The sequence below is a fragment of the Lutra lutra genome, chromosome 8, assembly GCF_902655055.1.
Source record: "Lutra lutra chromosome 8, mLutLut1.2, whole genome shotgun sequence".
Classification (NCBI taxonomy): domain Eukaryota; kingdom Metazoa; phylum Chordata; class Mammalia; order Carnivora; family Mustelidae; genus Lutra; species Lutra lutra.
The window spans coordinates 137,960,272-137,987,559 of NC_062285.1; the positions used below are offsets into that span (position 1 = coordinate 137,960,272).

Here is a 27,288-nt window from a genome sequence, read left to right on the forward strand (position 1 = left end):
CAGTTGGCTTGAGGTTGGACTTCAGTCATTATTCCACGGAGTTTTGTGTTTAGAAGTAGTGATGGAGCTATCATGCTAGACCTTCAAGGACACTGTTCTGTATAGACTGTCTCCTTCAATGTAAACAAGGTTTATTTTCATTTAACTAATTCCCTAGCTTTTCCCTCCTTTCTCCAGAAGGCATAAAACCCAATTCTATGAAAGGAGTGGGCCCTTCGTGCCTGGAGACCTGCCTACTGTACAGTGAATGCTTAAAGAATTAAGAATTTACATCTAAAGCACTAGCTGGTCTCTTGTCTTTTTCAAACTTAAACTTCCTCCCTTTGAGGTTCCTGATCTCTTCTGTAGCCAACAAATAACACAACTTTGTCTCTGTCTTTCTGAATTTGAATGTGATGGCCATAAACAATTGTGTTTGGGGCCTTAATATTCTGTAGGGTGAATGCAAGGTATAGAAGAGTGGTGGGGAGTCATTCAGGTAGAATGATGCAGACCAGGGGCAGAGTGGCAATGCCACACCAAGATGGATAGATGTGGGAAGATTTGAGTGACAGAGTAGTTCTGCCAACTTAAAAATCACAACTAAGAGAAAACAGTTCTTTTAGTTCCATTCTTTGATACAGATATGGACACTAAAGTCCAGAAAGCATAGTTGTCTTGCCCAAAGTTGCACGCTTAGTTACCATTGCAAGAGGAGTACTCCATTATCTCGATGTTCGTTCTACAGCTTCACACCATTCCTACTGTATTGCATTTGTTCCAATAGTTTTGTGTTAAAAAAAAAAAAATCAGCTTGGGACACCTGGATGACTGAGTCCCTAGAGCATGTGACTCTTGATCCCCAGGTCATGAATTCAAGCCCTATGTTGGGTGTAGAGATTACTTTAAAAAAAAAAAAAAAAAAAAAAAAAAAAAAAGCTTACAACCGATGACACATCTTTCTTTGGCAACTGTTTTTTCTCAGTGGTATATTTAAAAATGATGCATCTTATAACTGGCAGCATCTTAAAGTTGGAGAAATACAGTAATCCTGAAGCTGTTAACATCCCTTTGCTTGAAGCCCTCTGGTGCTGTTTTTCGAATTCTAAAGGAAATAAGAGTATGGACAACAGTTTAGTCTTCAAAGCGATTCCAATATAACGTATCCCACTAGATCCTCCCAGTCACGGGTCCAAGGAGGCCGCAGAGGTAGGATGGTTGACACGGGCTCTCTGGATCTTGGGGCCGGCACAGACACCCCCGCACCCAGCTCACGCACCCTTTCCTGGACGCTGCCTCATAAGAAACCGGCTCAGATTCCAGGCTTTTTCTGGTGGGGAAAAGTTATGCTCGCCCTAGGAGAAGCGAGAAATCCTTCTGGACCCTTTCTCCACAGGGCATTAGCCTCCTGACCGGGCCAGGAAAGATGCAGGAAAATCCTGCTTGTGAGTCCATTCCCGCGGGCAGCAGAGCAGCCATGCCCGGGCTACGACGCGGGGACCAAGAGGACAGGTGTGGATCCAGGAGGCCACTCACCTGCCTCTCAACCCTCCGAGCTCCGGAGGCGGGGTCAGTTCCCCCGGTTGGTTCCCCGGTCCGCTCCCTTCCCCGCCCGCTCCCCTGCAGCCAGCATCCCAACCTGGACACCTCAGGGTTCTCGGACCACCGCCCCTCACGTGACCAGCCCCTTCGCCCACTCACCCCCCACCTTCGTCCTTGCGCCATAATCTCCGCCCTCCCCTTCAAAGCCCCGCCCCCCGGCCTGGCGCAGGCCCCGCCCCTTCCCATCTGAGGGGCGGCAGGAGGGGGCCTGGAGAAAGATGGCAGTGAATCAGAGTCACACCGAGAACCGCCGCGGGGCCATCATCCCTTTTGGCGAAAGGTGCCTGAAGGGAAGCCGGGGGCCGGGGAGGGGTGCTGTCAGAGCCGGGAGGAGGCCGGCGGGCGGGGCCGGCGGCTTGTAGACTCTCAGCCAATGGGGACCTTTCCCGCCTTTTCCGGCCCCCTCCGTTTGAGCGCGCGCGCCCCGGCGGGCGTTTAGGGGCTTACGGGTGGCCGAGGCTGGAGCGTGTGGCCTCGGTCAGGTAAATGGGCGGGTGCGCGGTGCGAGGCGCTCGTCGCCTCAGGAGAGAGGCGGGAGCGCACTGGTAGTAGTAGGGTGTCGCGCCGCCCTTTGGGGTCGCGTGCGGCTGCCGTTGGGAGCGCAGGACCTCCGCGGGGTGACGGCGGCCGGGCGTGGGGTGAGGGGAAGCGGTGGGCGCACCCCTCCGGGGCTCCCGGCACGCCGGGGCGGAAGAGGCGGGAGTGCGGCCCACTCTGACGGTCCCGCGCTGCGAGGGCCTCGCTCGCCCTCAGAACCTCCTGAAGCGCCGTTTCTATTCGCCCCGACGGGGGCGGGGGGCTGACTGCGCTTCCTTTACCGTAAAGATGCGGACCAGACCCCTCGGGAGGCGGACGCTGGCTGCGCGGCGCTTCCGGGTTCGCGCGCGGGCGGGCCCGCCTCTCGCTCCCCTTCCCTCCTCGTGCCTCGCCTCCACGCCGCTCCCCTGCTCCGTTCCTCCCTCCGGGTTTTCCAGACTCCTGCGCGGTGCCCCCCGGCTCGTGTCTCGGCTCGACTGGCCCTCGGTCTCCTTTGCTGTCGGGTAGCGGGAGACTCTGACACCCAGTGCTGTGCTCCCGGGGGACTGCGCGTTTGTCGGGAAGATCCGCTCAGACAGTACCGAGTGCTGATGTCCAGATCTGTTTTCTCTGCTTCCTCCCCGAGAAAATGTTGTTGACAGATTCCTTCGTGCGGTGGAGGCCGTCGGTCTTCCCTTGTAGTAGGAGATGATGATGGCCCGCCGTGTGCGAGGTCTCCGGCTCACCGCCCAGAGCGCTTTGACCTGAGCACAGGTGGCTCTGTGCCCTGCAGTCACTTCTGATCTGGTGTTTGGGCATCTTCTCGCTGAGCGTCGGGTCTGCCTCTCTGCTTTTCTGTGTGTGGCTCGGAGGCAGGGCGTGAAGCATGTTTTAAAATGTTGTATCAGAAACACTGATTTCATGGTCGTTCGAGTTACCTTGATGGGGTCCATTCTGTGCTCTTGAATGCTTGATCATCGCCAAACACCTGTAAGAGCTTCGTACTCACCCCTGCTCTATCTACAATGAGGATCAGCAGTGTTTCCCTTATTTCTCCGGGAATTCCTCAAACTGAAACAAGGAGAAGTAAATTGCTTGCACCGGGAGAGCTTGGATTGGGGTCTGATCGTCTCAACTCCAGCTGTCCCTCAGAAACCAAAAGGACTGCTTCTTGTCATCAGAGAACACCCACCCTGTCAGTGCTCTGGCTTCTTGTGTAGAAACTACGATATTTCTTTATCTTTATTTAATTTTTTTTATTTGATCATAGTTGACACACAGTGTAACATTAGTTTCAGGTGGACGACATAGTGATTGGGCTGCTCCGTAAATGATGCTAGGCTCATCCTAAATAGTCACCATACAAAACAGATTACAGTACTACAGTACAATTGACTGTTCCCTATGCCGTTCTCTTTTATTCCTGTGACTTAATCATTCCAAACCTGGAAGGCTGTGTCTCCCATTCCCCTTCAACCATTTTACTCAACATCCCCCGGCCCCCCCCCCTCCCGCACCTTCCCTCTGGCAACCATGAGTTTATCCTCTGTGTTTATTCTTTTTGGGTGTTTATTCATTTTGTTTTTTAGATTCCATGTATAATTGAAATTAAATGGTATTCTTTGATTTATTCCACTTAGTGTAATACACTCTGGGTCCATCCATGTTGTTGCAAATGGCAAAAAAAAAAAAAAATCCCATTCTTTTTTATGGCTGCATTATATTCGTGTGTGTGTGTGTGTGTGTGTGTGTGTGTGTATCACATCTTATCTAATTTTCTATGGAGGAACACTTATGTTACTTCCATATCTTGGCTGCTGTAACTAATGCTGCAGTAAACATAGGGGTGCATATGTCTTTTCAAATCAGTGTTTTCATTTTCTTTAGGTAAATACCCAGTAGTGGAATCACTGGATCATATGGTATTTCTGTTTTTAATTTTCTGAGAAAACTCCATACTGTTTTCCACACTGTCTGCATCAATTTACATTCCTTCAGAGAGTGCACAAGTGTTCTTTTTCCTCTACATCCTCTCCAACACTTGCTTTTGTCTTTTGATGTTAGCCATTCTGACAGGTGTGAAGGGAGCTTTCATTGTGGTTTTGACTTGCATTTCCCTGATGATGAGTGATGTTGAGCATCTTTTCATGTGTCTTTTGGCCATCTGTATCTCTTATTTGTAAAAAATGTCTATTCAGCTCCTCTGCTCATTTTTAAATGGGATTGTTTGGGGTTCTTTTGGTGATGATAGAAACTACTTTTTAAAACAAGGTTGAGAAGAAGATTGGTTGTATTTTTACTTCTTTTGCCTATTCAGAATACACATTTGAGAATTTTATCACACTGTAGCTGTGTTCTGGGGAGGTTGCTTTTTTTTTCCCCCCAGCTAAGTTATAATTGAACATATAGGACTCTACTGGTAAATAGGGAAGACACTGAGTTTTCTTTTTTTAACCAATATTCTAAAATTGTGCAGATCGTACCATATGTGTTTATTGTAGAAAAACTAGAAAAAAAATTAAGTTACCCCAGATTCCAACATCCAGTGCTTTTTACATTTTGGTGTGTATCCTTCTGCACTTCCTCCCAGGGAAATATGAGCAACACCCCCACACCTGAGACTGCTTTGTAATTGGTTTTCCTCACTTACCAATGTATTGGGAATGCTCTCCAGTATCAATACCTACATCATTATTTTCAATGACTGGTATTCCAGTATTCATGAATCTTTGTTCAAGCTCCTCTCCGGGATGTTCAGGGTGTAATTTGTCATTGCTATAAACATTGCTTCAGTGAACACTTTTGATGACTTATCTTTGCCCACCTATCACAGTGTTTTTTGGGGATATGTTCCTGAAAGTGGAACAATGGACTCAGAGGATACAGACTTTTTAAAAAAGATTAAAATGTATTTTTAAAAATATATAAAAATTCTGTCAAAAATATTTTAAATTAAACGAATGTATATTGAAAGATATATTTTTGCAAAGTCACCCTATAGAATTTTTTAAAATATTTTATTTATTTATTTTGACAAAGAGAGATCACAAATAGACAGAGAGGCAGGCAGAGAGAGAGAGAGGGAAGCAGGCTCCCTGCTGAGAAGAGAGCCCGATGCGGGGCTCGATCCCAGGACTCTGGGATCATGACCTGAGCCGAAGGCAGAGGCTTTAACCCACTGAGCCACCCCGGCGCCCCAGATTTTATTTATTTATTTATTTGATAGAGATCACAAGTAGGCAGAGAGGCAGGCAGAGAGAGAGGAGGAAGCAGGCCCCCCGCTGAACAGAGAGCCTGATTCGGGGGCCCATCCCAGGACCCTGGGATCACGACCCAAGCCGAAGGCCTAGAAGCTTTAACCCACCAAGCCACCCGGGCACCCGCTATACTCATTTTTAAAAGAAAGATTTTAGTTATTTGAGAGAGGGCAAGAGAGCACAAGCAGGGGTAATGGCAGAGGGGGAGAGGGAGAAACAGGCTCTCCACTGGGCAGGGAGCCCGATGTGGGGCTCCATCCCTGGATCCTGGGATCATGACCTGAGCCAAAGGCAGAAGAAGCCCAACCCACTGAGCCACCCAGGCGCCCTTTCAATATACTCATTAAATGTAGTCATCATGCCTACTGTACGTTGGATCTCTAAACTTATTCATCCTACATAACTACAAATTTGTACCTTTTGACCACCATCTCCCCATTTCCCCCATTCCCTGAGTCCCTGGTAGCCACCATTCTACTTTTTGCTTCTATGCATTTGACTTTTTTTTCCTTAAGATTCTACATATAAGTGAGACGATACAGTACTTACCTTTCTCGAGGTTATTTCAGCACAGTGTTCTCAAGGTTCGTTCATGTTGTAGCATGTGACAGGATTTCCTTCTTATGATTGAATGATATGTATATATAAATACCACATCTTCTTTATCCATTCATTCATTGACCGACAAGTAGGTTGTTTATCGTGGATATTGTGACTAATCCTGCTGTGAACATAGGAGTGCATGTTATCTCTTTGATATCCTATTTTCGTTTCCTTTGGATATGTACCCGGAAGTGAGATTGCTGGATCATATGATAGTTCTATTTTATTATGTTGATTGATATTCATATGTTGAACCATCCTATGTTCCAGGAATAAATCCCGCTTGGTTATGTGTATAATCCTTTCAATGTACTGTTATACTCAGTTTGCTAGTATTTTGTTTACGATTTTTCCATCAGTGTTTTTTGGAGATGTTAATCCATAGTTTTCTTGTATCTTTTTCTAGCTTTGACATCAGGGTAATGCTGGCCTCAGAGAAGGACTTTGGAAGTGTTCCCTTCTCTTCAGTTTTTGGGCAGATTTTCTAGGGGATCAGTGTTAGGTATTCTTTTAGGGTTTGGTGAATTGTCCAGTGTAGCCCTCTGATTCTGGGCTTTTCTTTGCTGGAAGTTCTTGGTTACTAATTCAGTGTTTTTACTTATTATTGGTTTGTTCAGGTTTTCTATTTATTAATGAATTAGCTCCTAGGAATTTGTCCATTTCTTCTAGGTTATCCAATATATTGCCATACAATTTTTCATAGTATTATCTTATCCTTTTTTTTCCCCCTGTGGCTTCCGTTGTAATGTCCTTTCTTTCATTTCTGATTTTGATAATTTGAGTCATCTCTTTTTTTAAGTAATCAAGCCAAGCATTTGTCAGTTTCATTGATTTAAAAAAATGACTTAGTTTTGGGGCGCCTGGGTGGCTCAGTGGGTTAAGCCGCTGCCTTTGGCTCAGGTCATGATCCCAGGTCCTGGGTTCGAGCCCCACATCGGGCTTTCTGCTCAGCAGGGAGCCTGCTTCCTCCTCTCTCTCTGCCTGCCTCTCTGCTTACTTGTGATTTCTCTCTGTCAAATAAATAAATAAAATCTTAAAAAATAAATAAATAAATGACTTAGTTTCACTGATTTTTTTTCTGTTGCTTTTGTATTCTCTTTTTTGTTTATGTCAGCTCTAATCTTTATTTCCTTCCTTCTACTAGCTTTGGGTTTGGTTTGTTCTTTAGTTTCTCGAGGTGTAAAGTTAGGTTGTTAACTGGAGACAGAATAGTGTTTGATATCCTTAGCCAAATGGGCTGTGAAATTTTTTTTTTTTAAGATTTTGTTTATTTTGGGGCGCCTGGGTGGCTCAGTGGTTTAGGCCTCTGCCTTCAGCTCAAGTCATGATCTCAGGGTCCTGGGATCGAGTCCCGAGTCAGGCTCTTGCTTGGTGGGGATCCTGCTTCCTCCTCTCTTGTCAAACAAATAAATAAAATCGTTTTTTTAAAAGATTTTTTTAAAAAGATTTTTTAAATCTTTAAAAAAAAAAGATTTATTTATTTATTTGACAGAGAGAGGGACACAGCAGGAGAGGGAACACACGGAGCAGGAATGGGAGAGGGAGAGGAAGGCTTCCTGCCAAGCAGGGAGTCCTCCTATATGGGGCTTGATCCCAGGATCCTGGGACCATGACCCAAGCTGAAGGCAGATGCCCAACAACTGAGCCACCCTGGCACCGTGGTACTGTGAAATTTCATTTGCAGTTTTTATCTCTTTTTTAGAAATTTGTTGTTTCCACATTATAACATTTACCAACATGATGAAAATTCATTCTTTGTTTCACTGTACTGTACTTTTCCCTGAAATTTTGCAGTCACCTTGCCGTCCTTGTAGGACAGTGGTTCTTGGTCTGGGGTGATTTTGCACCCAGGGGACATTTTGGTTTTCACAATTCAGTGTGGAGGTGGGCTTCTACTGATATTTGGTGGCGAGAGACAAGGGGTGCTGCAAACAATCTACAAAGCACAGCCCGTAACAACAAATAATTATCCAACCCAGTCAATAGTGCCAAGATTGAGAAACCCCGTGTACTATATGCTGACCCAAGGACATGACAGAATGAAATTGCAAAGAGCACTCCTGCCTCCTGACTATTTCAACATGTCTAGAGCCAAATTTATGTCCCTACTTCCCAATAAGCTTCTTTTTCTGGCTTCCCTATTTCTTTGGAGGCAAAGATCACCTTTGATTTCTCATGACTTTTTTGTCTCCCAGATCCAATGAATTACCAAACTCATGGGATTCTTTCTTCACAGTTTTTTAAATTTGATTAATTGATTTATTGAGGTTTTACACTTAATATATAAACCTACTTTTTTACTGAGGTAAAGTTCATATAACATAAAATTTTCCATTTTAACCATTTTTAAAAAAATGATTTTATTTTATGGAATTAAGACATATGATGGAGTTCTTAGCGTAGAAATATCTTTCTTCTCAGACACAAGGTATCATTTTTTCTTTTTTTAAGATTTTATTTATTTATTTGACAGATCAAAGTAGGCAGAGAGGCAGGCAGAGAGAAAGAGGGGGAAGCAGGCTCCCCACTGAGCAGAGAGCCTGATGCGGGGCTTGATCCTAGGACCCTGGGATCATGACCTGAGCTGAAGGCAGAGGCTGTAACACACTGAGCCACCCAGGCACCCCCCATTTTAACCATTTTAAAATGTACAATTCAGAGGCTTTTAGTATAGTCACAGTATCATGCAATCACCACCATTGTCTAATTCCAGAACATTTTCATCACCCCAAAAGAAACTGTATTTATTAAGGAGTCGCTCCACATTCCTCACTTAACCCAGCTCCTAAGAAACTCTGATCAAAAGAACAGCCAGACAGAAGATAATAAAACAATAGAGGATCTGAACAACACTATTGGACCCAATTGGCCCTAATAGACACGTGCAAAACCCTCCGCCCAACAACACATAACATACATCCTGGGCTTTTTTTTTTTTTTTTTTTTTAAGAGTTTATTCATTTGACAGAAATCACAAATGGGCAGAGAGGCAGGCAGAGAGGGGTGGGGGGGGGGGAAGCAGGCTACCTGCTGAGGAGAGAGGCTGACACGGGGCTTGATCCCAGGACCCTGAGACCAGGACCCGAGCTGAAGGCAGAGGCTTATTTAACCCACTGAGCCACTTAGGTGCCCCATCCTGGGCTTTTTTGTTGGAATTTTTTTGGTTACTGATTCAATCTGTTATAGTTCTATTCAGATTTTCTTTCTTATTTTTTTTTTAAAAAGATTTAATTTATTTATTTGACAGAGAGAGACACAGTGAGAGAGGGAACACAAACAGAGGGAGTGGGAGAGGGAGAAGCAGGCATCCCGCTGAGCAGGGAGGCCTGACGCAGGGCTTGATCCTAGGACCCTGGGATCATGACCTGAGCCAAAGGCAGCTACTTAATGACTGAGCCACCCAGGTGCCCCATTTTCTTTCTTTAGTCCATTTTGGTTGTTTGTCTCTAGGAATTTATCTGTTTCAATTAGATTATCTAATTTTTTTTTTAAGATTTATTTATTTGACAGACAGAGATCACATGTAGGCAGAGAGGCAGGCAGAGAGAGAGGAGGAAGCAGGCTCCCCGCTGAGCAGAGAGCCCACTGTGGGGCTCTATTCCAGGACCCTGGGATCATGACCTGAGCTGAAGGCAGAGGCTTTAACCCACTGAGCCACCCAGGTGCCCCAGATTATCTCATTTGTTGGCATGTAATTTTTCATATATTCGCTCATAATCCTTTTTTCCCTATAAATTCTGTGATAACATCCCCACTTTTATTTCAAATTTTAGTAATTTAGATTTTCTTTCTTTTTTTCTTAGTCTAGGTAAAAGTTGGTCAATTTTGCTTAAAGGATAAAGGATAAAATTTTGGTTTCATTGATTCTTTTGTTTCTATTCTTTATTTATGTTCACTATAATCTTTATTATTTCCTTCTCTGCTAGCTTTGGGTTTAGTTTGGTCTTGTTTTTATAGTTTTCTAGTGTGGAAAATTAGATTATTGGTTTGCTGTTCTTAAAAAAATTGCAAGCATTGGGCGCCTGGGTGGCTCAGTGGTTTAAGCCTCTGCCTTCGGCTCAGGTCATAATCTCAGGGTCCTGGGTTCGAGTCCTGCATAGGGCTCTCTGCTCAGCGGGTAGCCTGCTTCCCCCCTCTCTCTGCCTGCCTCTCTGCCTACTTGTGCTCTCTGTCTGTCAAATAAATAAATAAATATTTTAAAAAAATTGCAAGCATTAAAGCTATATATTTCCTTCTTAAGCACCACTTTCACTGCATCTCAAAAGTTTTGTGTGTTTTCATTTTTATTCATCTAAAAATTTCTAATTTCTAGTGATTCAATTCTGTTTTCTAATTTCACTTGTGATATCTTTTTTGAATCATTAGTTGTTTAAAAGCATTTTGTTTAATTTTCACATATTTGTTAATTTGTCAGGTTCCCTGTGTTATTATAATTTCATTCCATTGTGGTCAGAAAAGATACTCAATATGATTACAGTCTTCATAAATTTAGTGAGACTTGTTTTGTTGCCTAACATATGATCTGTCTTACACAATGTTTCATGTGTATTTGAGAAGAATGTGTATTCTACCTTTGTGGCTGAAGTGTCCTTATGTTAGGTCTAGTTGACTTTTATTAAATGTATTCATGTTTACATTTGTAATGTCTTTTTGATGATTGGCCCTTTCATCATGATATAGTATTGTCTCATAATAATTTTTGTTTTTAAGTCCATTTTTTGGGGCACCTGTGTGGCTCAGTGGGTTAAAGCCTCTGTCTTTGGCTCAGGGCATGATCTCAGGGTCCTGGGATGGAGACCTGCATCAGGCTCCCTGCTCACTGGGGAGCCTGCTTCCCTTCCTCTCTCTCTGCCTGCCTCTCTGCCTACTTGTGATCTCTGTCAAGTAAATAAATAAAATCTTTAAAAAAAATAAATAAAGTCCATTTTTTTCTGGTATTAGTATAGCTCCTGCAGCTCTCTTTTGGCTACTGTTTCATGGAATATCTTTTTTCATCCTTTCACTTTAAACGTATTTGTGTCTTTGGATCTAAAGGAAGTCTTTTGTAGACAGCATATAGTTGTATCATATTTTAAAAATGTGTATTTTGCCAATCTCTGACTTTTAATTGGAGAGTTTAATTCACTTACACCTAATATAATTATAAGGAAGGAATTAACTTCTGCTCCTTTGCTATTTGTTTCCTCTATGTTTCAGTTCCTTCATTAATGCCTTCCTTTGTGTTCAATAGATATTTCCTAATATGCTATCTTGATTCCCTCCTTATTTCTTTTACTGTTTGTGTTTTAGTTACTTTCTTTGTGGTTGTCCTGAAGATTACATTTAACATCTTGATTTATAACACTGGTTCAAATTAATACCAATTTAGTTGTTTTTTAGAGATTTTATTTATTTACTTGAGAGAGAAAGAGAGCAAGTAAGAGAGAAAGAGAGCATGAGTTGGGGGAACAGAGGGAAAGGGATAAGCAGATTCCCCACTGAGCAGGGAGCCCTACACAGGTCTTGACCCCAGGACCCTGGGATCGTGATCTGAGCCAAAGACAGACACTTAACTGAGCCACCCATGTGCCCCAATACCAAATTTTAATTCTATGCAAAAAATTTGTTCCTATATAGTCTGTCCCCTTATACAATTATTGCCTCAATTTACATTTTTATACATTGTGTACTGATCACTGAAGATTTACTATTATTATTTTATGCAGTTGCCTTTTAATTCATATAGGAAGAAATGAAGAGTTCCAAACCAAAAATACATTAATACTGACTTTTATGTTTACCTATGTAGTTAGCTTTACCAGTGTTCTCTGTTTATTTGTAAGGGTTTAATTTACTGTCTATGTCTTTTTATTTTTATTTTTTAAGAGAAAGGTGGGGAGGGACAGAAGGAGAGAGGCAGGGGAAGAGAGAATCCCAAGCAGGGGCCACGCACAGCATGGAGCCTGATGTAGGGCTCAATTTCACAACCCTGAGATCATAACCTGGGTTGAAATCAAGAGTTGACTCTTAACTGACAGCCTTCCAGGCCCCACCCCCAGAGTCTTTTTGTTTCAGGCTGAAGGACTTCCTTTGGCATTTCTTATAGCTCAGATCTACTAGTGATGAATTCTCAGTTTTTGTTTACTTGGTAGTATTTTAATTTCTCCTTAATTTTTGAGGGATGGTTTTCCCAGATACAGAATTTTTGGTTGACAGATTTTTTTTTTCCTTTTAGCAGTTTGCATATGTCATTCCACTAGCCTCCATAGTTTTTTTCTTTTCTTTAAAGATTTTATTTATTTGAGGGGTGCCTGGGTGGCTCAGTCCATTAAGCATCTGTCTTTGGCTTGGGTCATGGTCCCAGGGTCCTGGGATCAAGTTCCATGTTGGACTTCCTGCTCAGTGGGGAATCTGCTTCTCCCTCTCCCTCTACCCCTCCCCCGACTCATGCTCTCTCTCTTTCCTACTCTCTCTCAAATAAATAATAAAAATCTTTAAAACATTTTTTTAAATAATAATAATAAAAGATTTTATTTATTTGGGAGAGTGAGAGAGAAAGCACAAGCAGGGGGAGGGGCACAGGTACAGGGGCAAACAGACTCTATACTGAGCAGGGAGCCCAATGTGGGGTTCAATCCCAGGATCCTGGGATCAGGACCTGAGCCAAAGGCAGCCACTTAATCAACCGAGCCACCCAGGCAGCCCTGCCTCCCTAGTTTTTTATGAGAAGTCAGCTATTTGTCTTATTGAGGATTCTTTGTAAGTGATGATCCTTTTCTCTTGCTGCTTTCGAGTCTCTGTATCTGGTTTTCAGCTGTTTGATTATAATATGTCTTGGTGTGGGTCTTTTTGAGTTTATCCTAGTAGGAGCTTATTGGATATGTAGATTCATTATTTCATTAAATTGGAGGAAATTTTGGCCATTATTTCTTCAAATTTTTTATGCCCACTTTTTTCCTCTCCTCTCCTTCAGGCAGTCTCATTATGCATTTGGTTGTAAGCTTGATTTTGTCCCACAGGTCTATTAGACTCTATTCATTTTTCTTCATTCTTTTTTTCTTCCTGTTACTGGGGTAGTAACTGTTATTTTTAATTGACCTATCTTCAGGTTCACTGATTCTTTCCTTCGCCTGCTGAAATCTGCCATTAAGCCCACCACAATTGAATTTTTTACTTATAATCTCCATCTTCAGAATTTCTATTTGTTTCATTTTCTATTTCTATCTCTTTATTGATATTCTCAACCTTTTGAAACATTGTTCTCATTATTTCCTTTGGTTATTTTAGACATGGTTTCCTTTAGCTCTTTAAGCATACTTAAAATAGTTTATTTAAAGTCTTGGTCTTGTGCGGTGCCTTGCTGGTTCAGTCAGTAGAGCATGTGATCCTTGATCTTGGGGTTGGGAGTTTGAGCACCACGTTGTACTTAGAGTTTCACCTAACAGACAAACAAATAACATCTTTGTTTAGTTAATCCAATGTGTGGGCTTCCTCAGTACAGTTTCTATTAGTTTGATTGTCTAATGTTCACAGAAAAACCTATGGGCCATACTTATTGTTTATTTGCAAGCCTCATGATTTTTTATTGTTGTTGAAAACTGGACATTCTGAATATTATAATTTGGCAAATCTGAAAATCAGATTTTCTCTCTTAGGGTACATTGTTGCTGCTTGTTGTGGTTATTGTTTAATAGCTTTCTGAATTATAAATTTTATAAAGTTTGTACTCTTTGTCCAATGTGGTCACTAAAGTCTCTTTTATGTTAACTTAGTTGCCAACTAGTGATTTGACTATTACCTTATAAATCTGTACCAAAACAAAACAAAACAAAACAAAAAAAACCTCCCTGCCTTTGCAGATGGGGTCTGCCCGTATGTTTAGAGCATGTTTTTGTCACTCAGCCAGGTAGTTTACAGCTCTGTCTTAGCTTTCACTTCCTGCTTGAGAAGAGCCTTATTGTCAACCAGAGGTAAAAGTTTTGGGCCTTCTCAGTTTTCTTCTGAGCCTGAATCCAGCCCTGGGCAGAGATGCATATGGCTTTCTAGAGTTCCATGAATACGTCAGAGCTTTTCAAAGCTGTTATTCACTAAAGCATCTCATCAGCCTTTCATCCCTAACTTTTCAGTTTTGTTCATTTGCACTAAGTGTCATCTTTGCCCCAGATAGCAGCAACTAATACATTTACCTTGAACTGTTTTTGATAAATGCACCCTCGGTAGTCACCTGGGTAGTGCCTGAATTAGGCACACACCCTTTGAGTCAGCCCCTCAGGGAGCTACCAGACAAGTTAAAACAACCACAATTCTTTGAGAATAAGGTGTGTTCTGCTCTCTTTGGTACTTGGCACTTAGACTAGGAATGTGGGTTATTTTATTTTATTTTTTACGTTTATTCAGAAATTGTCTGCTTCACCAGAGGTTTCATTGGGAGAGGGAGAAGTGGGCTTCCCACTGAGCAGGGGTCTTCATGCAGGGCTTGATCCAGGACCCTGGGATCATGACCTGAGCCAAAGGCAGACACTTAATTACTGAGCCACCCAGGCACCCCACAATGTGGGTTATTTTTAAGGCTGTTGCCAAACTGGGGATTGGAGGATGGTACCAGGGTAAGTTAAAGTGTCAAAAAGCTCTCTTACTGAGACTCAGCTATTTTTTTTCTTGATTAAACATTATCTTAGTTGCTATAAGGTTTTGGTTAGATTCCAGAGTTCTGAACCGAGTTTTGGAGTTCCCTATTTTTTTAAAGATTTATTTATTTGAGAGAGAGAGAGAGAGAGGAGATGCAGAGGGAAAGGGAGAGAGTGTCCTAAGAAGACTCCTCACTGAGTATGGACCCTAACTCAGGACACAATCCCAGACCCTGAGGCCACAACCTGGCCCCAACCAAGTCCAACATTCAACAAGTTGCACCACCCGGGCACCCCCGGAATTCCCCTATTTTTCCTGACATTTTTGCTGGCATCCTATATTTTCATTGTATATTAAAAAACCCTTTTTATCACCACACCACCACCCCAGTTCTAGTTCTTATTGTGGCACATCAGGAATATTTTAGGGATTTTTTTTTTTAAGGTCAACTCCATACCCAGCATAGGACTTGAACTCATGACCCCAAGATCAAGAGCTGCATGCTCTACTGACTGAGCCAGCACAGTACCCCTTAGGGATTCTTAAAGTGGTGCCTCTCATATACCCCCCCTCCTTGATCATGTGACTAGCCTGTTAAGACAGCTGTAGCTCACAGTTTCTCCTCGCCTATTAAATAGTGTCTCCAAGCTCTAGTTCCAGCATGGCTTTCCAGCTCTATCTCACTATTCTCCTCCACCCCAACACTCCCATGCTGTTTTGCTGAATCCACACATGTAGCCGGCTCCCAAGTGTGCAGTTTGCTTCCCACTGCGTATGCCATGGATGCTGCTCCTGCACCTCCATTCATGCTGCTTGCCTCCCTAATCCGGACTGCCCCTTGCCTTCACTCTGCCTCCTGAAACACTGTCGATATCTTAAGAATCAGCTCACACTTTGATCTTTCTATAAAGTCATTTTTAATCACTTTGACCAAAGCTAATCTCTCCTTCCACTAAACTGCTATGACATTTTGTGCCAGTAATGTGATGTATGGTCATATTAGTACTTGCTCTATTATTTATTTATTATTTTTTTAAAAAAGATTTTATTTATTATTTGACAGACAGAGATCACAAGTAGTCAGACAGGCAGGCAGAGAGAGAGGGGGAATCAGGCTCCCTGCTGAGCAGAGAGCCCGATGTGGGGCTCGATCCCAGGACCACCGAGATCATGACCCGAGCGAAGGCAGAGGCTTTAAGCCACCCAGGCACCCCAATACTGCTCTATTGTTTATATTTATGTTTTCATTCACTCATTCTGTCCATAAATAGTTAGTAGCACCCACTGTTTGCTAGAGCTACAGTGGAAAGACATTGTCCTTAATGATCATAGTTAAGACATTGAACAAATAAGCACGTATGTATTATAGTAATTACTGAGAAAGTGAAGAAATCCGTTAGGATTCTGTGAGCGAGAATAGGATGAGTCCAAGTTTCTCAGGTTAATAGTGAGGGGAGAACATGACAGGAAGAGGACACAACATGCCTGAGGAATCTGAAGCCCGCTGTGTGCCTTACCGTCTCTATAAGAGTCAGAGAAACATTTCCATTACCACAGTGCTTTATACTTACTGCACATAAAGAATAAAACTTCTTTTTTGAGATGGTAAGAAGGTTTGAGATGGTAAGAAGTTTAAGAAGAAGAATGTAAATTCAGAAAAAAAAGAACCCAGAGCACCGGGGTGGCTCAGTCAGTTAAGCCTCTGACCCTTGGTTTCAGCTCAGGTCATGATTTGAGGATCCTGAGATCAAGCCCCACGTATGGGCTCCCAACTCAGTGAGGAGTCTGCTTCCCCCCTGCCTGTGATGCTTTCTCTCTAAAATAAATAATCTTTAAAACATTTTAAAAATTTTTTATTAACATAAAATGTATTATTAGCCCCAGGGGTACAGGTCTGTGAATCGCCAGGTTTACACACTTCACAGCACTTACCATAGCACATACCCTCCCCAATGTCCATAACCCAACCACCCTCTCCCTACCTCCTCCCGCTGGCAACCCTCAGTTTGTAATACATAAATGAATCTTAAAAAAAAAAAAAAGAAAAGAAAAAAGAGAAACTAGTGATTAAAAGGGAGAAGAATAGGTGAGCAGTCAGAGAATAATATCATTTAATTTCCTTTCTATTTCAATAAAATAATGGCAATAACAGCAGCAGGTAATGTTTATTGAGTGCTCACTCTGGGCTAGGAGCTATGCTAAAAGCTTTATGTATGTCATTTTATATAACTTTGAAATTGAGTGGTGTCTACCCTTTCTTTTCTGCAGTGTCTTGACTCAGTGTCAGGATGTAGAACTCTCCTTCCCACAGCAACCAGAGGGATCCAGTCTCTTCTGTGGTACAAAGAGGGGAACAGTGTTTCTTACTTCATACCGGGTAATTCTACTTCTTCTTTGATCGGATTAACTGCACATTTGTTTTCCTTAAAATGGAGAGAGGGTAAATGTTGACTTTCAAAGTGTTTTAAAACATTCACACTTTTATGATTTTCCATGTTGAGGAATATGGAAGAAAATGGGTGATGTTTCTCAATTAGGCCAGGATGTCAAAGCAGCCTTGACCTTAGAATTGCTCTGCTATGTCTCAATCTGTGGACAAACTTGTAGTCCTTCTCTGAAATTTCTTTCCTCTCATAGGTGATCTTCGTGACTTCACACACAGTCAATGACTCCATGTTTTCTTTTATGATGCCGTTTGATCTGATGAGTAACTGCACCGTTGAACAACCCGTCTTTACCCCCCACTTCATTAAAGGAATCATTCAGGCAGCCCCAGATGGTAAGTGCCCCCTCAGAAGTGTTTTTTTGTTTGTTTGTTTTTTCTCAAAAGCTTCCAGAAGGTTTAAGATTCAGACTTGGCTCATGCTGGAATTCAAAAAAAGCTGCCCGTTCCTTTGGGTAGTGCTTCTCTCTCTGTCTGGGGCAGTCCTCTCCGGCCAGAGGTGCCAGCACCTTAGTGAATGTGTGTCATTCTTCCCCCAGGTGGCTGGGAAGGACAGGCTACCTTTAAATTAGCCTTCAGAAAAGGAGGTGCCATCGAATTTGCCAGATGATGATGAAAGCTGCTTCCGCTGGTGAGCAATGCTAATAAGGATTCTAAATGCTTTGGGGGGTGGGTTGAGGCCTGTTGAGGCGAAGTAGGACTGTACACACCCCGGTCAAGACTTTGGCCTCCGAGGTCAAGCCGTGGTAGCTGCACATGTATTCGGCAGGTATTTCCTGAGCCTCCCTACTATGGGACACGTACCACACCACAGGCTGGGAGCAAGATTAGTCAGTCCCCTCCTTGTCTTAAAGGAGTTTGTCGTCTACCAGGAGCTTGTACTCAGACACCTGAATGACTAATTTTACCTGTTAATGTCTTGTCCATTAAATGCTGGTCTCCTATCATTGAGTAGTCTCATTTCAGCTCTGGAAGCCCCAGTTGCCTGAGTTCTTTTTCCTCTGTCATGCCTTTTTTGTCTTTTCTCCTCTCTGGCTTTGTCTTTGCTTCTCTTAGCTGTAGTTCCCATTTTCATGAGAAGAGGGAAGAGGTATTGTCAAGTGCCACAGCACTGATCTAAAGTATGTACCAGATAACTCTTTTCAGACTGTGAATACCAATAATCCTTTTACGGGGCACCTGGCTGGCTCAATCAGTAGAGCATGTGACTCTTGACCTAGGGGTTGTGAGTTCAAGTCCCATGTAGGGTGCAGAGCCCACTTAAAAAGAAATAAATCCCTTATGATATATTTTATTTAATCTAGCCTCATTTCATACCCCTCCTCTCTCACCTTTTGTACTCCAATCTAATGGACTTCTGTATGCCTTGTTCTCTCATCTCTGTACCTTCATGTTATTTGCTCTTTCTGGGTAATTTTATTTACTTATCTATCTATTTATTTATTTTTATTTTTTATTTTTTTTTAAAGATTTTATTTATTTATTTATTGAGGGAGAGACAGTAAGAGAGAGCATGAGTGAGGAGAAGGTCAGAGAGAGAAGCGGACTCACGCGGAGCCGGGAGCCCGATGCGGGACTCGATCCCGGGACCTCAGGATCATGACCTGAGCCGAAGGCAGTCGTCCAACCAACTGAGCCACCCAGGCGTCCCTTATTTTTATTTTTTAAGTAAACTCTATACCCAATATGGGGCTTGAACTCATGACCCAAGATCAAGAGTCACCTGCTCTTCTGACTGAGCCACTAGGTGTCCTGAAATTTGCTCTATTTGGAATGTTCTTTCTCTTTCTCTGTTGCCTCCACCTCCAACTCCAATCTCGTTGAGATGAACACAATCTAGTTGAGATGGACATATGCAAATATGCCATAACAGAGGCATGGACAAAATGCTGGGGACACAGAAGGATGGAATGAATGTTCTAGCTCAGAAGACTGATTGGATCATGATACTATAAACCATAGGAAGAATGCAAGAGACAGTCTACGTTGGAGTTCAATTTTAGATATACTAACATTTACTGAACACTTACTATATAGTGGGCAGTGTTCCAAACCCTTTACATTGTGTCAGTACTTGTAACCCTCACAAAAACTTATGATTGTAGCTACAGTCATTATCCCCAGTTGATAACAGGAGAAACTGAGGCAGTGATGGTTATACAGTGTCCCAAGGCTGTACAGATAGAGAGCAATGGAGCTAGAATCTAAATCCTAAACCTCTTCTTGCTCTTTTTTTTGAACTTTTAAAGAAAATAATCTTATCTTTGGAAAAGTTGCACGAATATTGCAACAAGGGTGCCTGAGTGGCTCAGTGGGTTAACCCTCTGTCAGGTCTCTGCTTGGCAGGGAGCTTGCTTCCCCCTCTCTCTCTGCCTGCCTCTCTGCCTACTTATGATCTGTCTTCTCTCTATCTGTCAAATAAATAAATCTTTAAAAAAAAGTATTGCAACAAACTCTCATGGACCATTCATCTAGATTACCCATTATTAACATTTCCCAACTTTGCTTTATCTTGTTCTTTTTTTGCTTTGTTTCTACTAAAGTATTTGGGAATAAGTCACAAAGATCATTTCCTTCATCCCTAAGTATTTGGATTGTAAATCTCCTAGGAGCAAGGGTATTCTCTTATCTACCCTCAGTCTGCTTATCAAATTCAAGAAATGTAACATGGAAACAATGCTGTATTAATATTTGGTTATATTCAAATTCAAATGATGAACCCATTACTGTTCCTAATTCTAATAGCACATTTTTCCCCCCAAATCAGGATCTAATCCCAGATACCCATTGAATTTAGTTGTCCTGTGTCTTTGGTCTCCTTTAATCTGGACTCAGCCTTTCTTGATGCTGACATTTTAAAGAGAATACAGGCTTATTGTTTTGTAGACTGTCCCTTAATTTGGGTTTGTCTGTTCCTCATGCTTAGATGCACATCATGCATTTTAAATGGCAGGAATACGATATAAGTGATGTTGTATTTTTTTGATCCTATATTATTCATTCCGTGCATCTTATTAAATATGAGGCACATTGGAATGCTAGTGGCCAGTGGATTTGCAGCTCAGAGCTCCAAAGATGAACTGTATCTTCTAGAGGTTTAGAAATCCTCAGCACGCAGGTCATGTCTGGAGCCATGTGAGTGATAGGATCCTTCAGTGACTTAGGAATGGTATTCCAAGGGTCCTCAACAGCTCAGGGATGGGTAGGGAGGGGTGACTTAATGAAGAATGCAAAGGTGCTGACTGAGGTAGGAGAAGAATTGAGTTTATTGTCCTAGAGGTCAAGGAAGGACAGGTTTCAGGCGTTACTGAGTGATCATTTGTCAGCTGCTACAGAGATGTTTGATAAAATGAAGACTGAAGGATGTGCATTGCATGTGGAACTTTGAGTTTGTTGGTGTTCTTAGCAAGAGAGAAATGCTAAAGAAGACAGGTGGCAGAAAAGCCATATATAAGAAATTGAGGAGTAAGAATTGTTTTACTGTTACCTTTAAGATACAGTGCAAAAATACAAAGGCCAAGGAGCTCACATGCTGTACCCAACCAACAGCTCTTCATCATCCAAAGGGCAGACAGTATCTGGAAGCCTGACACTGGGTAGCAAGGTGTCCTGGCAGACAGAGCACAGACTTGTGGAATCCAGAGTCGGGGGCCACTTGGAAGTCCAGCTCCTCTTTCCTACCGGTGTCCGTAGAACTCAGAATAACTGCATATTGGTTCTTGAGTTCGCTCTTATTTCTGGCCTCACAGTACGGAGGGGGCTTATTTTTAAGATTATGGGCCAGGATCAGGCAACTTGAGGGGATCCTCTTGTGCTCTCATTAAGATTGCTTCTTGGGGCGTTGCCTGGGTGGCTCAGTTGGTTGACCATCTGCTTTTGGCTCAGGTCATGATCCTGGATCATGGGTCCTGGGTTCGAGCCCCACATCGGACTCCCTGCTCGGAGGGGAGCCTGCCTTTCTCTCTCCCACTCCCTCTGCTTGTGTTTCCTCTATTGCTGTGTCTCTCTCTGTCAATTAAAAAAAAAAAAAGATCTGCTTCTTGGCCTGCAAAGCTACGGAGTCCCAGCAGTTATATAGCTACTTGGGAAGAGTTTAGGCAACGTATGTGAGCTTGGCCCACTGTTTTCTGGGTCTGATTACATCATGGCTTAGGTGTGGGAGCCTATCCCCACTCCCCCAGTAAGAATGTAAGATTGTGAGATGGGCTCTTTGAGGTCTTTAGAATTAACTACCCATCATGCTTCATGATCTGATTCTTTGACCCTTTGCAGAAATCTCTTCCCCTCTACAGAGCTGACTTGTTGGGGCTCTTTGATTCTTGTTTTTACCAAATACATGTTGAGTACCTGTTGTTTGCCAAGCTCTATATGAGATGATAAGAACACAGTAGTGAACAAGGTGAACACAGCCCCTAACTTTGTTAAACTTACAGTCTAGTGAGAGTCATATAAGAAATAAGCAAACAGGGGTGCCAGGGTGGCTCAGTCGGTGAAGCATCTACCTCAGGTCATGATCCTCGGGTCTTGGGATGGAGCCCTGCATCGGGCTCCTTGCTCGGCGGGTAGCCTGTTTCTCCCTGACCTCTGCCTGCCGCTCTGCCTGTGCACACACTCTCTCTCTCTCTATATATATATATCTGTCAAATAACTAAATAAATAAAATCTTTTAAAAAAAGAAAAGAGCAAACATATAAGTTAATAAAATAATTACTCTGGGAAGGATATTAATAGGATATTGACAAGGAGGTTAGTAGGGGTAAAGAGGACAACTTCAGATTTATAATGAATTAGTTAAGATAATGCTATCTCTTGAACAGAAAAATCCCAAATTATCCATAGCTTAAGGCAGTAGATATTACTGCTTATGTAAAGGACAATTAGCAAAGATAATATGGGGCTCTGAACCACATAGCCATTTAGGGACCCAGAGTACTAGGGTCTTTGCATCTTTAACACATGGCTTCCACAGCCCTCTGGATAGCTGGCAGGGAGGGAAAGAGAGTAAATATTTCACCTGGGAAGGTTGCACCAGGGAAGCCCTGGAAGCGGTGTACCTTACTTCTGGTCACATGCCATAGGCCAGAAGTAGAGCAGTAGGCCAATAATGGCTCCCAAAGATATATCTATGTCCTTCCTTAACCCTCAGAATCTGTGAATGTTGCCTTGTTTGGAAAAAAAAATCTGCAGATGTAATTAATTTAAGGAGCTTGAGATGAGAAGATTACCCTGGATTATCCAGGTGGGCCCCAAATGCCATCACAAGGGTCCTTATAAGAGAGACGCAGAGGAAGATATACAAGAGCACTTTCTTTCTTCTGTATCACGTTGCCATACCTTGGCTTCCATGGTTGTGTCTTGCCAACTAGATGGAATCCTCACTTGGATTCTGAATATTTTTATGGTAAGTGCTATGCTAGGCCCTGGATAAGCACAGGCAAATAAGACACAATCTCTGCCCTCACGGAACATGCAGTTCAGGACAAGGGAGGTATATATTTTTTATCTCGTATCCTGGGAGCATTTTTGGACACATATGTGAGATGATGGTTGATACTTTATTAGTTATTTGGTTGATAGCTGCTTAAAAGAATTAAAAAGTCCCTATTTTGCCAAACTTGTCTTCTCAGCTGCCAGGGGAGTTCCACTTGGAAGTGTAAACTACTGGTTCGGCTCTCCAGGACTGTACGTAGTTACTGGGCAGGGGGGCATGATGTGCTCCCAACAGATGCCTGTCCAGTAAGGAGAGGCAGGGAAGTTCTCCTTGGGTGGTGGAAAAATATGCCAAGGGCTCAAAGATCCATTCATTGCTAGTTTGCCTGCAACTCTGCTATAGGAGAAAGAGGAGACATTTAAAGAGAATTGGAAATGGAGTCCATGACTTCATTTCTAGACTGAAGCCCCATGGCAGGTCAGCAATGACTGGGCTTCAGTTGAGGCTTACTTTTAACTGTAATGTACACATATGGAGCAGACATGGACGACTCCTGCTAGCAGGAACCGTCACTTCCTACTTATAGCCTGCATCAAAAAAGGTGCTCTTGGGCGCCTGGGTGGCTCAGTGGGTTGGGCCGCTGCCTTCGGCTCAGGTCATGATCTCAGGGTCCTGGGATCGAGTCCCGCATCGGGCTCTCTGCTCAGCAGGGAGCCTGCTTCCCCTCTCTCTCTCTCTCTGCCTGCCTCTCTGTCTACTTGTGATCTCTGTCTGTCAAATAAATAAATAAAATCTTTAAAAAAAAAAAAAAAAAAGGTGCTCTTCCCCACTGACCCCTTTCCCATCTCACACAAGTATAGCCATCATGCTCGTGCCGGGCCCTTCAGCCTCACTGAGGACTCCAGCTTCATGCCCTGTGTCCTTTAACAGTTGTGCCTGGTCCCCAGTGGTTCTCAAATGTGGTCCACAGCCTATAGGTGGGCCACAAAGGGTCTCCTAACAGGCCGTCAACAGGCCCCAAAGGTAGTCCTTTCTTGGGTTCTCCTTGGAACATGACATACATGTCTACAGCTTTTAGTTTTGTGAACAACTGATGTCACAAAATTACATCTTTATAGTTGTGTGGCTAAAAATATAATGTAATAATTCTTTTAAACGCATTAGTCTCTGAGAGGTGCCTGGGTGGCTCAGTCAGTTAAGCCTCTGACTCTTGGTTTCAGCTCAGACTGTGATCTCCGGTCATGAGATCGAGCCCTGTGTCAGGCTCTGCGCTCAGCCGTGACTCTTCTTGAGATTCTTTCCTTCTCCTTCTCCCTCCCCCTTTGCTCCTTCCTCCACTTCATGCTCTTCCTCTTCTTAATAAGAAATAAATCTTTAAAACAAATAAATAAATGCATGTCTCTTAAATTATGTAGAAACAAAAATGGAATTACAAGCTATTATTATAAAATATTAGCTTTTGTAATTGCCCAGTGATTCAGCTTTAGTGAGGTCTTTATCCCTATAAAGTTGGCTTTAAGTTATTGTCTGGTGTCCTTTCACTTCACCTTGCAGGACCACCTTAAGCACTTCCTACCCAGTAAGAATGAACTCCTTCATGGGGCGCCTGGGCCGCTCAGCGGGTTAAGCCCGCTGCCTTCGGCTCAGGTCATGATCTCAGGGTCCTGGGATCGACCCCCGCACACGGGCTCTCTGCTCGGCAGGGAACCTGCTTCCTACTTCTCTCTCTCTCTCTCTGCCTGCCTCTCCGTCTACTTGTGATCTCTCTCTGTCAAATAAATAAATAAAATCTTTAAAAAAAAAGAATGAACTCCTTCAGCTTTTGTGTATCTGGGAACATCTTCATTTCTCTCTCTTGAAGGAGTTTTTGCAAATAGAGGATTCTCGTTTGACAGTTTATCTCTGGCCTTTAAAGTTTCTGATGGGAAATCTGCTGATTATCTTACTGAGGATCCCTTGTATGCTTCTCTCTTGCTGCTTTCAAGACTCTCCCTTTGTCTCTGTCTTTTGAAAGTTTAATTAGAATGTATCTCAGTGTTTGTTTCTTTAAGTTCATCTTACTTGAAGTTATTGAGCTTCTGGATGTTTATATTCATGTTTTCATCAAATTTGAGAAATTTACAGTCACTATTTGTTCAAATATTGCTCTGTCCCTTTTTCTCCTCCTCCTGGACTTCCTTCTGGTCTGCTTGATGGTGTTCCACAGGTCCCTCAAGCGCTGTTACTCTCAAGCCCTGTTCACTCTTCTTCAGTGTTTCGGTTTTTGTGTGTGTGTTGTGTGTGTGTGTTTCCTATTCCTCAACCTCTATTGTTTCCGGTCGTCTTATCTTCAAGTTAATGGATTCATTCTTCTGCCTACTCCAATCTGAATTTGAATCCCTATAGTGCTTTTTTTCATTTCAGTGTTGTACTTGTTCAGCTCCAGAATTTCTTTTTGACTTCTTGTGAAGTTTCCACTTCTGCTGGTATTGTTTGATGCATACATCATTTCTTGACTTCCTCCACATTTTCCTTTCGTTTTTAAAGAATCTTTAAGACCATTCTTTTAAAGTTTTTCTAGTTATCTCAAACATAAATGTGGATTACAGCAAAGTAACTTGACAGCTGTCCACTCATTGACTCAGTTAAACCACTTTGGGAAATGTAGCCAAGAAATAAATAAAGTCCAGGTTATGCAATATGAGTTAGAAAATTGGAAATGGGGTACCTGGGTGTGCAGTTAATTGTCAGACTCGGTTTTGGCCTAGGTGATGATCTCAGGGTTCCTGGGATCGGTCTGTGCTCAGTGTGGAGTCTGCTTAAGACTTTCTCCCTCTCCCCTTCCCTGCTCCTGTGCTTTCTCTTTCCTCTCTCAAATAAATAAATAAATCTAAAAAAAAAGAAAGGGGCGCCTGGGTGGCTCAGTGGGTTTTAAAGCCTCTGCCTTTCGGCTCAGGTCATGATCTCAGGGTCCTGGGATTGAACCCTACACGGGCTCTCTGCTCAGCAGGGAGCCTGCTTCCTCTTCTCTCTCCTCTCTCTCTCTGCCTGCCTCTCTGCCTACTTGTGATCTCTGTCTGTCAAATAAATAAATAAAAATTCTTAAAAAAAAAAAGAAAGTTGGAAACAACATGTCTCTTGCAGCAGGGAAATTAGTAGCACCTATACAGTAATAAATGTTGTCTAGCTTTTAATGTATGAAATATGCTAATAATATAAAGAAAATTTTTATAATGTCAAGCAAAAAGAGCCAGATAAAAAAAATGTATGGGTGTTATGATTGTGAGTGTATAAAAATATTAACAGATTCTACAAAGAAATACACCAGAATATTAAATTTTTGTATTTGAGAGTGGATTATAGATGACTTTTGAAGTTCATCTTTTCAGGGTGCGTGGGTGGCTCAGTTGCTAAGCGTCTGGCTTTAGCTCAGGTCATGATCCCAGGGTCCTATGATTGAGCCCTGCCTGCTTCTCCCTCTGCCACTCCCCCCCTGCTTGTGTTCCCTCTCTCACTGTGTCTCTCTCTGTCAACTAAATAAATAAATCTTTAAAAAAAATAAAGTTCATCTTTATTTTCTAATACATACCCCTCATTCAGCATGTATTGCTTTCTTCATACTCAAAATTTATTAAATAAATATATCTTTTGAGCACAACTATAAGTAATGTAGAGATATAACTGTAAGGTTATTTTCATGTTAACTTGAACCCCTCCAAACACAGGAAATGATAAGCCTTCATCCAGTGGTGTCTGAAGGATCTGGCTTTAGCATTATTCTGCCCGAATTCTTTTCCTGTGTCAGTTCGCTTCTTCTTCCTTCTTACCTATCCTTGTCCACTCTAAAAATGAGTAACTGATTTTTTTTTTGTCCTTCTCAGCCTACCCATTTGTTGTCTATGGAACCCACAGGCAGGATATGGACCCGCACAGGCGGGATACGGGACCCCGCAGGCGGGATACGCACCCCGCAACAGGTGGGATACGGACCCTCACCAGGGGTGTATGGAATCCCACAGGTGGATACGGAACCCCACAAGCAGGATACGTGCCCCCGCCTGCGGGATACAGACCCCCATCTGGAGTATACGGAACACCCCCTGCAGGATAACGGATCCCTACCAGCGGAAATGAAGCTTCACTGGCTGGAAATGAAAACCCACCCACTGCAAATTGAAGCCTCGCCTCCGGCATATGGAATTTCACCTGTTGGAACTACAGCTGGGTCCTAGCGATTTATGGCAGCCCAGCCTGCTGGGTATGAGCCTTCTCTTCCTCCTCCTTCATCTTCTGAGGGCCCTCTACCAATCTTTTAGGAAATAACCATTGAAGACTCACCAAGCAAGTGGCACTCAAAAACCGAAGTCAGGATTAAGAAGGCGGACTCGGGTATGTGATTGAAGGCATGTATGAAGTACCGTAGCAACCTGATGGAGGGCAGCTTAGGGGAAGGATAAAGCTGTACTTCCACGCCTAGACTTTAGAAGGGGGTAACTCTTGATTAGATGGGCCAGAGGAGAAGTAGAATTAGAGCAAATTCCCTGATAATTTGGTTCACATTGGGCTGCATTTTTTAACATATGTGAGGGTGGAAAATCTTCCTGCCTTTCTCCTCTACCCCACTCAAGAACATTATTATGCTGTTTGCCAGGCCCTAAAATATGTTAGAAATATCAAGTTGAACACAGCATTATTATATTATTGAAGGATGGAACAACCTAACATTTCCAATAGTGAGAGAGAATTTCATAAATTATGGTACAGCCATATAGTGGACTATTATGTGGCCCTGAAATGATATCTGGATGTAGGAAAAACCTTCTTTAAGATAAAAAACAATGGGACCACCTGGGTGGCTCAGTGGGTTAAGT

The 27,288-nt window shown here is 42.7% G+C and overlaps 1 protein-coding gene and 1 long non-coding RNA gene across 4 annotated transcripts in view; one reads left to right on the forward strand and one right to left on the reverse strand.

The window, feature by feature from the left end:
- Positions 1–870: 870 nt before the first annotated feature.
- LOC125107662 (uncharacterized) lies at positions 871–17,827 on the reverse strand. 3 transcript variants are annotated; one of them, XR_007129623.1, is made up of 4 exons: positions 17,817–17,827; positions 1,823–1,984; positions 1,259–1,387; positions 871–1,084 (listed from the first exon to the last, which is right to left on the reverse strand). It is a non-coding gene; the product is annotated as an uncharacterized LOC125107662 (long non-coding RNA). The 3 variants fall into 3 exon arrangements; XR_007129622.1 differs by lacking the exon at positions 1,259–1,387; XR_007129624.1 differs by lacking the exons at positions 1,823–1,984; positions 17,817–17,827 and adding an exon at positions 1,516–1,675.
- WBP2NL (WBP2 N-terminal like) overlaps positions 1,734–27,288 on the forward strand; it is a 34,835-nt gene continuing 9,280 nt past the window's right edge. The window contains 7 exon segments of the mRNA XM_047742965.1: positions 1,734–1,861; positions 16,833–16,941; positions 17,202–17,343; positions 17,547–17,606; positions 17,609–17,638; positions 22,635–22,737; positions 26,286–26,806. Of these exon segments, the coding sequence (XP_047598921.1) occupies positions 1,800–1,861; positions 16,833–16,941; positions 17,202–17,343; positions 17,547–17,606; positions 17,609–17,638; positions 22,635–22,737; positions 26,286–26,649 (870 nt within the window). The 5' untranslated portion in view covers positions 1,734–1,799 and the 3' untranslated portion in view covers positions 26,650–26,806.